Source organism: Suncus etruscus, chromosome X, assembly GCF_024139225.1.
Source record: "Suncus etruscus isolate mSunEtr1 chromosome X, mSunEtr1.pri.cur, whole genome shotgun sequence".
Taxonomy (NCBI): domain Eukaryota; kingdom Metazoa; phylum Chordata; class Mammalia; order Eulipotyphla; family Soricidae; genus Suncus; species Suncus etruscus.
The window spans coordinates 13,019,212-13,032,335 of record NC_064868.1 but is presented as its reverse complement, the minus strand read 5'-3'; the positions used below and the strand labels follow the sequence as shown (position 1 = coordinate 13,032,335).

At 43.8% G+C, this 13,124-nt stretch overlaps 1 protein-coding gene across 1 annotated transcript in view; it reads left to right on the top strand.

The window, feature by feature from the left end:
* OFD1 (OFD1 centriole and centriolar satellite protein) overlaps positions 1–6,499 on the top strand; it is a 50,639-nt gene extending 44,140 nt beyond the window's left edge. Inside the window, exons 18-23 of the mRNA XM_049767457.1 lie at positions 656–805; positions 892–1,035; positions 4,049–4,203; positions 4,586–4,738; positions 5,925–5,992; positions 6,355–6,499. Of these exons, the coding sequence (XP_049623414.1) occupies positions 656–805; positions 892–1,035; positions 4,049–4,203; positions 4,586–4,738; positions 5,925–5,992; positions 6,355–6,397 (713 nt within the window). The 3' untranslated portion in view covers positions 6,398–6,499. The remainder of the gene's footprint in view (positions 1–655; positions 806–891; positions 1,036–4,048; positions 4,204–4,585; positions 4,739–5,924; positions 5,993–6,354) is intronic.
* The last annotated feature ends 6,625 nt before the right edge of the window (positions 6,500–13,124 follow it).

The following is a 13,124-nucleotide window of genomic DNA, read 5'->3' as shown; positions in this document are numbered from 1 at the left end:
AGAACTGCTCTATCTGGAGGTAGAAGACTGTTAGGAAATTCCTTCCCAGCTGAGTTCTTGAATCATTCTAAGAGAAGCATTTGCTAGTGTGACCCCAAGCCCAGGATCTGATGCAAAAAGGAGTCCGGGGCCGGAGTGAAGGCAGAGCTGATAGGGCATTTGCCTTGCACGCAGCCATTTCAGATTCAATCTCCAGTATCCCATCTGCTCCTTACCTGAACCTACCAGGAGTAATTTCTGAGTTCAGAATAATTCTTAAATACTGCCAGATCATCAATGTCCTGGAGATGTAGAGAAACTCACGGGCACTTAAGAAGGGCACCTCCTGAGTATGAAACAATATCAACTGAATATTTTTCCTTGCATACAAGGAATAATGGCAGAGCATGAGCATATTTGAAAATTGAATGACCTTACTAAGGCTTTCTTTTAAAAATATCTAAAAGGTTGGGTTGGAGAGATAGTATAGCTGCCAGGGTGCATGCCTTAGAGGCTGTCAACCCAGAATCCTGTTCCCTGAAGTCAAAACCCACTAGCAAGCAGACTCTTTGAGCCCTCTAACAATGTGGGGTGAGGCCATTTTTCCCGGTCCTCACTCCTTGTCCTGTGTCAGCAGCTATTAGATTCATGAGACCCCTATCTGCTCCTTGTGTAGATGGAAGGAACTTTCCCGGACCATTTGATTCTGTTGGGTTCTACCCCGCTGGCGACATGCCACAACTGGATTCTACCATTGCTATTCATCCTGCCGGCGACATGTCTTACATGGATTCTGCTGCCACTGCAGCCTCTTTCCACTACACAAGTAAGTCAGTTTTTGTTTTTGTTTGACCAAGTGGCCATGTGTGCCTAGTGCCCTCTTCCTGGCTCTTCCAAGGGCTTATTGTAAAGAGTTTATTCGAAGGCTCTGGTGTGGACTGGTGCTCTATGGAACCTTTCCCAAGGAATCCCAACTGGAACTCATTAAGGTAGTGCTGAAGAAGGACTCGGAGGAAGAAAGGTTTCCTGTGGAAACTTCTGGATGCTCTTCCCCATGTCAGTTGCTTGTATATCTCTCATTATCTGGAGATATTAGGGGTGCTCAGCAAGCCTCCTGAGAGGCCAGCAGTCATTGGACTGAGACCTGAATGAGTAGGAAACAAACTCTTGCTAGCAAGTCAGGGAAAGCAGTAACTAGAAAGGCCTTGTGACTTTGGGATTTAACATGGTCTATAAGAATGGCATTCCTGCATGGGGGATGGTTTTGGCCTATTTCTGACTCTGCTTAGAAGTGGCCCCCAGTTATGCTTTTGGGATCACACGTAGTTCCAGCAATTCAAACAAGGGTTGGTATCTGCAAGCAAATGCCTTGACCCTCATACTATCTTTCCAGCCCCTATAATTTTAATTTTTTGCTTCTTTTTGGTTTGGGGGGCAGTGTTTAAAGGTTACTCCTGGCTCTGTGCTCAGGAATCACTTGTGGCAGGCTTGGGGACCATATTGGATTCCAGGGATTGAACCCAGGTCAGCCACATGGAAGGCAAACGCCCTACCTGCTGTACTATTGCACCAGCCCCATAAAATTTTTTGGTTCAGTCATTGAACTTACAAATTTATTTATAATCATAGCAATTAAATTCATTATTTTCCCCTCTTTATCTGGGATACAAAGGGAAATGAAAAGGCAGAACTCAAGTGATTTTTTTTTCTTTCCTGTCTAAAGGAACTGTTTTAAATTTTGTTTTGTTGGATTTGAGGCCACATTCAGCAGTGTTGAATTACTCCTGGCTCTGTGCTCACAAGAAGCCATAGAGAGTCAGGGAATGAACTCAGGTCAACCATGTGTAAGGCAGTTATCCTACCTGCTGCATTAGATTTCCATTCCTAAAGAGGTGTTTTTATGCAAGAGTTAGTCCTTTTGGTATGAAATTTTTTAAATTAGCATTCTGTTCTGGCAATTTCTATTCATGTATGGAATCAGTAACGTTTACATGCTTGCTTTTTCAGCACTTGAAGGAAGAGTTTGAATTTTTGCTTTTAGGGATGAACTCTGCAGGCATTGGAATTTCATGTGAAGGGTCAAGAGAGAGGGAAGATGGTGCTGCCTGTTCTAGTGAAGCAAGCTCAGTTCCTCCTGGTGACTTAGAGCAGGGTAATGTAGAAAGGTTCAGGTCTCCTGTTGAGCCTGCAAGTTTGTCTGTTCCTTGGCATGGCTGTAGGATTGGTTCTAGTTATGTTATAAAGATGGCAGAAAGGAGGGAGACTTAATTAAACCTGAAGGGGTGCATTGTGTAGATGTACCACAGTTTCTTTTTTATTAATATCTTTATTTAAATACCTTGAGTACAAATCTGATTGTAGTTGGGTTTCAGTCATGTAAAGAACCAATGCAACATTTCCATCATCAGTGTCCAAATCTCCCTTCTCCCCACCCCACCCCACCTAGACAGGCTTTCTACTTCCCTCATTTATTCACATTGTTATGATAGTTCTCAATGTAGTTATTTCTCTAACGGCATTCATCACTCTTTTTAGTGAGCTTCATGTTGTGAGCTGGACCTTCTAGCCCTCCTCTCTTTTGTCTCTGGGAATTATCGTAAATTTTTTTATTTTTCTTAAAACCCATAGATGAGGAAGACTATTCTGCATCTCTCTCCCTCTGATTTATTTCATTCAGCATAATAGATTCCATGTATATCCATGTATAGGAAAATTTCATGACTTCATCTCTCCTGATGGCTGCATAATATTCCATTGTGTACATGTACTACAGTTTCTTTAGCCATTCATCTGTTGAGGGGCATCTTGGTTGTTTCCAGAGTCTGGCTATTGTAAATAGCACTGCAATGAATATAGGTGTGAGGAAGGGATTTTGTATTGTATTTTTGTGTTCCTAAGGTATATAGTTTCTTTATCCACTAATCCATTCTTGGGCAATGCGGGTTGTTTTCAGTTTCTGGCTATTGTGACTAGCGCTGCAAAGAATGTAGGTGTGCAGAAGGCTTTTCTGCATGGTTACTATGCTTTTCTTTTGGGCCCCTAAGGTTGATTCTCAGGAGCAGTATTGCTGGGTTGAATGAAAGCTCAATTTCTAGATTTTTTTTTTGGTGAAGATAAGCTCAGTTTCTAGTTTGTTTGGTGAAGGGCTGGGTGTTAGAACATTGTATGGTCAAAACTTAACTATCAACAACTTTTTAACTCTGTATCTCATGGTGACTTAATTTATAAAAAAAGGAGTGTAACTCATTGTAAGCACCACAACTAAAATATGTTACCAAAATGTGCGACCATGTATATGTCGCACATGTACCATAGCTAATATGCAAACGTCAATGCGCAATGGTTCTTTATTGCAACAATGAGGGGGAAGAGTTGGCAGGATAGAAACCAAATGAAAGACTGCTCAAGGCCTAGGCCTTGAGCTGGGAGTCTAGGCAAGAGACACATGTCTCTATGTGTGGCCTTCCCACAAACACTAGGAGGTGAAAAAAGAAAATACATTGACTTTAAAGCTGCCACGCAGATACCGGTGCTGGAAAGGGTAGTAGTTACTGCGGAAGGAGGAGACCCTCAGATATGCTGTGGCAGTGTAGTAGGGACTTAAGGAGTGGGGAGTGGTGGAGAAAGGGAGTGCATCAAGTTAAGGAGATATGGTAATGGAGGAAGCCAGTTCCTTACTGTTCATTATTCAAGCTTGAGCTGTGCAGGGCAACGTCCCCAAGGTTGCAGAGTGACCGAGAGCAGAAGAGCTCAAGAAGCAGAGAGTTGATGGAAACTAGAGTGCCAGTCAAGTAATCAGGACTTGTGGGGACCCCAAGACTCATTCCTGGGAAGGGCACCCAGTATTCCCTGCCATGAATACTATAGTTCAAGGCCAGGCATGCTGCTAGAACTGGTCTAGGGGCTTGAAGACCACGGGCACAGGCCAGTAGCTGGAAGCCAACTAGCGTAGTCTCAGAATCACAGCATATGGTCCCAAAGTCTTGGCCAGTGGTTCATGCAAGCTGGTTCTAAGTCTATCAGAAAGATGATTCTGAATGTTCCTGCTTTTCTGTCCTGTTCGGCGCAGGTCCAGAACGGAGTGCAGAACAACGGGAGGAGGAGGAACGGCTGTGGGCACAGCAGATGAGGGAGCGTCGGCTGAAAGAGGAAAAAAGACATAGCGAACGGCAAGAGGCCCTGGAGAAGGAGCGAAGAGAACTGAATAGGCTGGAGGAGGAGCGGGTAAGAGGGACAGGTTTGTGGGGCCCCTCCTAGACGGGGTCTCCTTGGGACTCCCTGATTCAGGGCCTGACTTGTGGGAAGGGGAGTTAGGGTATGGCTTGTTCTCAGCAACAGGAGAGTATGCATGCAGACAGGCTCCCGAGTCACCAGGCTGTGCTGCATGGGGCTTAGGGGGATTCCCCGAGAAGAGCATGAGGGTGCCGACATGAGGACTTTCAAACAGCCTTTCCACACACCCAGGACTCTCTTTCTCTCACTCTTTCTCTTTCTCTCACCTTCAGAGTTTTTAGCATGGAGTTCAATTACTTTGTGCTTTTTTGTAAGTCTTCAGTGTCTTAAAGCTTGTCTTATTTCCTATTCTGATGGCCACTTTCCTTTACAGAAGTTTATTGAAAAAACCCTGAATCTCAAGATAGAGGAAGAAAGTGAAGCCAGTGAACCAGAAAGTAAAGAAGAGTCTGCTAGTGGTGCCAGCCCGCTAGATAAATACATGAAGATCATTCAGAAGACTAAGGAGGAGGAAGATAAAGTTAAGGTGCTTAGGCTCTGAGGGTGGGGAGCCAGTACAGTGCTTGGAAAAACTGGGGGAAGGAAAATCACTCTTCTTCTGTGTAGGCCCCAAAATCATAGAAGCCCTAAGTTCAAATGGAGCCTCAAGTCTTTAAAATATATTAGACTCTTGGCAGAGATTCTCTCTTTTGCTTGGGTTAAAAAAATGGAAGAGAGGGGCCGGAGAGAAGCCTGGAGGTAGGGCATTTGCATTACATCCAGAAGGATGGTGGTTTGAATCCCGGCATCCCATATGGTCCCCTGTGCCTGCTAGGGGTGATTTCTGAGCACAGAGCCAGGAGTAACCTCTGAGCACTACTGGATGTGGACCCCCCCTCAAAAAAAAGAAGGAAGAGTTGGGATTTTTCAAATTGTATAAAAATTGGGATATCTCTAATTTTAAAAATTAGTAAAAGGGGCTGATACGGTTGCTGGTCTGGTGTGGAGCTGACCTGGGTTTGATCCAAGCCCACCAGGAGTGATCTCTGAGTGCAGAGCTAGGAGGAAGCCCTAAGCCATCTCTGGTATCACATGATTCCCCAAACATTTGCTGGGATATGCCCCCAAATCAAAACAAGAGTGAAATGCCATGGAACCATTGTTGATGAATAATGAAGTCATTAATTCTTTCGAGACATTAATTTTTGTTGGTTGATTTTTGCGTCATACCTGGTAGTTCTCAGGGCATCACTCCCGATAGGGTTGAGGGGACCATTTGGGGTGCCCAGGACCGAGCCCTGGCTGGCCATGTGGAAGGCAAATACACTTCCTGTTACAATATTGTTCTGGACCCTGAGACATTAATATTTGATATAAGCATGAAAGAATATGGGTATTGAGAGTACATAAATTTGATGTTATTAAGTTTTATACTTAAAAGTCACCTCCTTTTGAGACTTTTAAGTTATGTGTTATTTAAAAATAGTACTATGAGGGCTAGAGCGATGCACAGCAGGTAGGGCATTTGCTTTTCACATGGCCAATCTGAGTTCGATCCCCGGCCTCCCATATGGTCACCCAGGCCTGCCAGGAGTAATTTCTGAGCACAAAGCTAAGGAGTAAGCTCTGAGTGCTACGAAAACAAGACAAAACAAAAATAGTAATTCAAGAAGTCTCATTTTAAAATAAAATTGATACATTATAATGTCAATTCTTTTTTTGCTCTGTCTCAGAAAGCAAAAAAGAAGACAAAAGAAAACTCTGAAGTTGACGCAGCACAGTCTAGTGATAAGGATGGAAGGTATAGCATTTCATTTCTATGCCTGTGCCTGTCGTTGTGATATTGCTGGTTGTATTTGCTGATAACACATTATGGAGTCTATCAGAATTAGTGACTTGAGGCCAGAGATATAGTCCAGGGGTTAAGGAAGTTTCCTTGCATCCTGGTATTGCATATGGTTCCCCAAACACTACCAGGAATGACCCTGGAGCACTGCTGGACAAGCCTCTTAACTCTTATCTCTTACCTTTCCAGAAAATGAGTGATCTAAAAATAAGATTGCTTTTTATAACTTGGTCCCAAACCCCACAGGAAGTAAAAAACATGATAGAGATCATGAATAAATTTGACATTAAATTATTTTAATATTTGTGTGTCTTTAGCTTTACAGGTTTTTCTCATGAGGAAGTGGATGACTTCTGGTAATCGTTTGGTCTACAGCCAACTGTTCCTGTAGAAGTAAACTACATAAATGATCTGTAGTGAGGTAGAACTAGCAATAAAAACTGTGCCTGAGATACTGTGTGATTTATGATTTTTCTCATCCTTTTTTATATTATACTATATAAACAACCTAGTTTTGTACACTTCAAAAAAATCTCGGTTTGGGGCCTTCTCTTCATTCAAGTAGAGCAGAAGCTCAAATTTGTCTATTAAAACATTTGAATTGGAATTTAGTCACTGTGGTTTCCAATACCATCAATGATATTGTAGTGTTTCTTGTATCCAGCCCCATCCATTCCATCAATGTCTGCTTCTCCTCACCCTTGTCCCACTGCCAACCCCTCCACTTAACTCTTCCCATGAGAATGCACAGGTTACACACCATCAGGCAGGTGGATCCGATGATGGAATATTGGATTATTCCCTATTTGATATTCCTCTCCCACACTAGGGTGGAGCCTAATTCTTGTCAATAAAAGCAGGGGTTTGAGGAAGGCAGGGGCTCATTCTTTGGTTTTCTTCCATTGAACTGTGTTCCTTCTTAGGAGCAGAAAGCTTGGGTGGTTGAATTCCTTGCTTGAGTGCTGGATTTCCTAAACCCAGTCTTGTAGCTCTTCACTTTGTAGATTATTTCCTGCATCAAAGTTTGCTTCCAGGCCTGTGTCTCACCAGATCCTCATATTGGAGCCCTAGGCTCCACTAACAGAAGACCCCCAATAGGGAATTGAAACTGTAATAAGGAATCAAACAGGGACTACCACCATAGTGTTAGTAGCACCTGCCTCATGCTATGTGATTACCACTTGTGATAAAAAGCATTTAAAATCCACTTTAATGTATTTTAAATATGTAATATTTATTTCATATTTATACATATTTATATTCATATTTATACATATTTATTTCAAATATGTAATAGTATTGCTAACAATGTAATCAGTCTGTCATACATTAGATCTCCTATTTGTTCTCACCTCTCTTCTAATTGTACTCTCCTTTCTTTTTTTTTTTTTTTTTTTTTTGTTTTTTTTTTTTGTTTTTGTTTTTTTGGGCCACACCCGTTAGATGCTCAGGGGTTACTCCTGGCTACGCGCTCAGAAATTGCCCCTGGCTTGGGGGGACCATATGGGACGCCGGGGGATCGAACCGTGGTCCTTTCCTTGGCTAGCGCTTGCAAGGCAGACACCTTACCTCTAGCGCCACCTCGCCGGCCCCGTACTCTCCTTTCTTCTTTGATCTTGCCTCCATCCAAGCCCTGGTAGCTATCATTGCAGACTGTTTTTATGAGCTCAGCTTATTTAGATTCTGCATGATTATATATTATTTATGCTTCTCTGCTGCATATTTTACTTAGTATCAGGTCCTGGCGAGCCATCTATGTTGTTGTAAGTGACAAGACCTCCTTTTTCATTGCCAAATAATACTCCACTTTCTGTGTCATTTCTTTTTTTTCTTCTGGTTTTTGGGCCACACCCGGCGTTGCTCAGGGGTTATTCCTGGCTGTCTGCTCAGAAATAGCTCCTGGCAGGCACGGGGGACCATATGGGACACTGGGATTCAAACCAACCACCTTTGGTCCTGGATCAGCTGCTTGCAAGGCAAATGCCGCTGTGCTATCTCTCCGGGCCCCTATGTCATTTCTTGATGGACATAGAGGTTGTACACAGTTTCGGTGATCATGAATAATGCTTTTATAAACGTTGGGGTGCAGATATCTAAGATCCTTGTAGTTTCCTAGAGGTGTCATACCCTGAAATGCTCAGGGGACCATGCTGTGCCAAGACTTGAATTCTAGGCTTTGCACATGCTAGACATATATGCTGAAACATTATCATCCCATAGTCATGGTTTGTTTTGTTTATGTTCTTGGGCCACAGTGATCAGGGGCTGTTCCTGGCTGTGTGCTTGAGAGTCACACAGGTATTAGATGACAACCCCTGGGAGATCCTGAATTGAGGATTCCTGTTTTTTTTTTCCAATACAGGGGTCCCAGTGTTTGTCTTGCATATAGCCAACACTGGTTCAGTTTTTATTATTGCATGCCCTCCTGTGAAAACGTGGGGCTGGGATGTTACTCACCATGTAAAACTGTCACTTTGGGCCAAGGAGATAGGTCAAAGGGCTTGGAATAAAGGGCCAGAGTGATAGAACAGCGAGTAGGACATTAGCCTTGCTCATGGCCAACCCTGATTCTATCCATAGTATCCCTTATGGTTCCCTGAGCACTGCCAGGAGTAACCCCTGAAGGCTGCCAAGTGTGGCGCAAAACCAAAACAAAGGACTAGAATGAGAGCCTTGTAAACTCAGAGCCCCTACTCCTGATTCCAGCTCGAATCCCACATCCTCCCACCCCATAGCACAGCTTCTTCCACAGAGAACCCAACTACTAGAGTGGCTGGGAAGGGTTGCAAATCCCCAGGAAGCATTAGGGAAGTCAGCATAGGACCCTTTTGAGGTAGGACTGAAAGTGGGCACTTCTGTGAGCTCCAGCCCTCTGCAGCCCCTGTGGATAACCAGGTACAAACTATTGCTATGCTGCACTGCCCATTGCCTTTCTGAGCCAGGTGACCTGGGGACAGACATGGGACTTGGCTTTAGCAGCTGCTCAAGTGAGGCACAGCCTTCAGTGTTTTCTCGGGAGGGAGCAATGGTTTGGAGTGGGCTAGTGGGCAGGCGTGTGAGCCTCAGCAGTCACGGCCCGCGGGCGGTTTTCGATCCTCCGTACAACATTTTGTGGCCCTGTCCTAGAGGAATCTTTTTCGTTTTGTTTTAGTTGTTTGGGTCACACCACCCAATGTTCAAGGCTTACTACTGACTTTGCACTCAAGGATCACCCCAAGTTTGCCTCCTGCGGCCCCCAGGTAAATTGAGTTTGAGACCCCTGGTCTAAGGGGAACAATTGGTCCTGAAAATGTACAGTCACAGTAAGCAGTGATGTCGGCTACTGGCAGCCAGTCCTTTCTCAGGAAAAGCAGGCACTTGGAGTCTGAAAGAGCCATTTGGTCCAACTTCCAGGGTTTCATAGACATCTACCCTGTTGGGCTTAAGAGTAACTATTTTGGGGGCCCCTGTTGTGATTCTGTGTCTCTGGGGCTGGGACCTTTTTGAACTGTTCCCACTCAAGGAGTTGTTATTTGACTGACAGAGCTCCTCAGAGTCTTTCCCAAGAACTGCTCCATGTAGCATTTATTTGGAGTGTCTTCTCAGGTCTCATCCTATTCCTACATTTCAGCCAGAGCCCCAGTAAACCTCCTACTTTCTGACTTTGTACCGCTGTGGCTTTTCCAAGCTTTTGAAGTCGGAGTTTTTTGTTGTTGTTGTTTTGTTTTTATTTTTGGGCCGCACTCGGTGATGCTCAGGAGTTACTTCTGCCTATGTGCTCAGAAATCACTCCTGGCTTGGGGAACAATATGGGACGCTGGGAGATAAAATCGCAGTCTGTCCTAGGTCAGCCACATGCAAGGCAAATGACCTACCGCTTCACCACTGCTCCAGCCTCAAGTCAGAGCTGCTTAGACTGTATTTTCAGAAGTGTTGATCATGTGATAATATGCAGATGGCAGAAAACTTGGCAATGGTCAAAGGTTTCTTTTTCTTTTTCTTTTTCTTTTATTTTTTTGGTTTTTGGTTTTTGGTTTTGGGGCCTTACTGGATGGTGCCCAAGGGTTACTCCTGTACCTGTGCTCAGAAATTGCTCCTGGCAGGCTTGGGGGACCAAATGGGATGCTAGGGATTGAACATGGGTCTGTCCTGGATCTGCAGCATGCAAGACAAATGCACTACATTGGGCTATTGCTTCGGTCCCTAGTCAAACGTTTTTGAACTCCTGGGGGGCACCAAAGGAATTCAAAAAGCAAACTTGTGAGGAATCCTAGGCGTTTCTGGCAGTGTTCACCTGTGTTGTATTCCTTAGGCAAAAATGGGGCTTAAGAGGGAAAGAGTTTAAGAAATTCAGTCTGAGGGCTGGAGTGATAGTACAGTGGATACCAAGACCTTTGATGGGACTGACTTTGATCTCCAGCATCCAATCTGGTCCACAGAGCACCACCAGGAGTGATTCCTGACTGTGGAGTGAGGAATAACACCTGAGCATTGCTGGGTGTGGCCTCCCAGACAAACACAAAAAGAAACCCAATCTAAATAACTTACTGTACAGTTTTCTAGCTTTGGTTTTGGTTAACTGCATTTCCCACCCACCTGGTCAATAAATTCTGAGCTGTTTGCCTTTTTGTTTGGGGGGCCACCCCTTATGGTGTTCAGGGGAGCACATGGTGTTGGGAATCAAACCTAGGGTTCCAACAGGCAAAGCATGAGCTTCTGCACTTCGAGCTAGCTCACTGTTCTCAAGGGTTAAGGTGTAATATTCTAGGGGTTAGTTTGCATAAGGCTATTATTTTAGATCACTGCATCATTTACACAACTGTTTCTCAACCTTTTTTCTGCCTGTGGCCCTCTTTTGACCTTCTTTCTTATCTCCCCTTCCTACTGATTGGCCCCCACTTATGTGATTTTCACCTGTGGATTCTGAGAAACAGTGATCTAGAATGAGATTCCTGGGGCCAGAGGGATAGTACAGCAAGTAGAGAGCTTGCCTTACATGAAGCTGATCTGGGTTTTTTCTCCACTACCACAGATTGTCCCCCAAGACCACCGGGTGTGATCCCTGAGCCAGGAGTAAGCCTTGAGTGCAGCCGAATATGGTCCATAAACAAAAGAAATATACTAATAACAAAACGGGTTCCTTTTTAAAAATCTGAGTGATGATTCTGAACCATAGAGCAAGTTTTTCATCATTTCTTTTGTAGAATGTTCGAACCTCTTTTGGGCCTGGGTGTGGGGTGACCCCCTAGTGGTGATGGGGAACTATATGCAGTGCAGGTCAAATGGGCCAGCTGCATGCAAGACAAGTTTCTAACTCCGCTTACTATACAAGACCCTGGTCCTCATTTTTTTTAATTGCTGTATTTAAGTACTATGATTTACAGAGTCATTCAAAATACTGCTGTTCCAATACCAATTTCACCACTGGTGGAATGTTAATTCCATCCACCATTGTCCCATTTCCCATCCACCCCCAAACCTGCCCTCTTGGGCAAAATAATTCACTATGTATTACTTGTGACAAGTAAATGGTAATGTAAATATGAAGAAACTTTAGTAACAGAAAATTTGTGAAAACCGCGTGGCCAGCAATAGTAACAGTAATAGTGACCCAAACACCAAAAAATTGGTGATAATTGTGTTATCTTACAATGGGGTCATGAAATCATTGTCTGGAGGGTTACTAAGTTGTTGCTACTTTCTGGGTTGTTTTTGTTTGTTGAGCTTAGGTGGTTTCTGTGCTACTTTCACATCTAATTTTGTATATGCCTACTGGGAAAACCCTATTGAAGAATTTGGAGGCGTTGTGGTTGGGTGCTCCAGGAATTCCAGGATCTGTGGAGCTAGCTGTGTGAGTATCTCTCTGTGGCTGTGAGATTATTGTGGTTCTTGGTCCTTCCAGATGTATGAAGGGGTAAAGAAAGGCCACTACCTCTACTCTGAGAACACTCCAGATTTTTCAACCCCCACCCAAATTGGTATACCTGGATTTTTTGTTGCTTGACTGTGACTGCAGAGATTAGTGGTGGAACAGTGAAATTGGGTCATTGGTGTGATGGCTACTGTGGGATGTAGGTGTAGTTTCGAGGGCTTCAGCAGGTCTGGAACTTCTTCCCTCCCCCATACTCCCATCTCCTAAAACTCTCCAGAGTTTTCAGTGGCAAGACTCAGTTCTCATTTTTAACAGACTTCATTTTGTATTCTTAGTGGGTGGCTAGCTTCCCTGTAATTCTGGCTTTGTTTTCATCTCTTTAAAGACTTGCACAAATCGCTCAACAGAAAGTATGGTACTGTGTGGCACATCTTTTGCTAATTGGGCTCCTGCCAGGTATGATTGGGGTGAAGGGTCATCATCTGATTTGACTCAGCACTTTACTTAACAGCAGCAGGGCCAAAACCAAACTAAAACCAGTGGCCAAAACTGGTTCTTTTAAACAAAGAGTCACATGCAAAGCCTGGATGCATCACCATGACCACAGCTCCGTTGCTTAGACAGGCTCCATGCGAAATCCTAAGTAGCCACTTTCATTCTGCTGCTTTAAAGGCTGGAAATCTTAATAAGAACTAGATTTTTGTAAAACTTAGTCCTGGATCCATCTGTTTTCAGTGGACCTTAATGCATTGGGTTTGTAAATTGTCAGTGGAACCCTTAGGAAGTTCTTTGTTGTTTCTACTTTCCATAAATTTCAGCTTTGTCTTAATCCCTTGGTCTCTTTGCTGCAACAGAAAAATTCATACTTTTCACTGAGAACTATAAAATGTCCTGACACTCTGTGTCAAATATAGCCCAGTGGAGTGCAATCTTTTGTCAAAGTTCCCACTTTAAAACAGATGTTTTGTGGAACCAGAGCGATAGCACAGCAGGTAGGGTGTTTGCCTTGCATGCGACTGACCTGGGTTTGATTTCTGGCATCCCGTATGGTCCCCTGAGCAGCACCAGGTGTGGCCCAAATCCAAACCAAAAAACATAGACATTTTGTTAGAAATGAAACATAGCACATGAACATTTGATTTCCATCCAATTGTGTATCCTTGAGAATGCATATTTAAAAAAGACACCGTACTAAGGACAGAGAGAGATAGTATTTATGTAGGGTAAGAAGGCAAG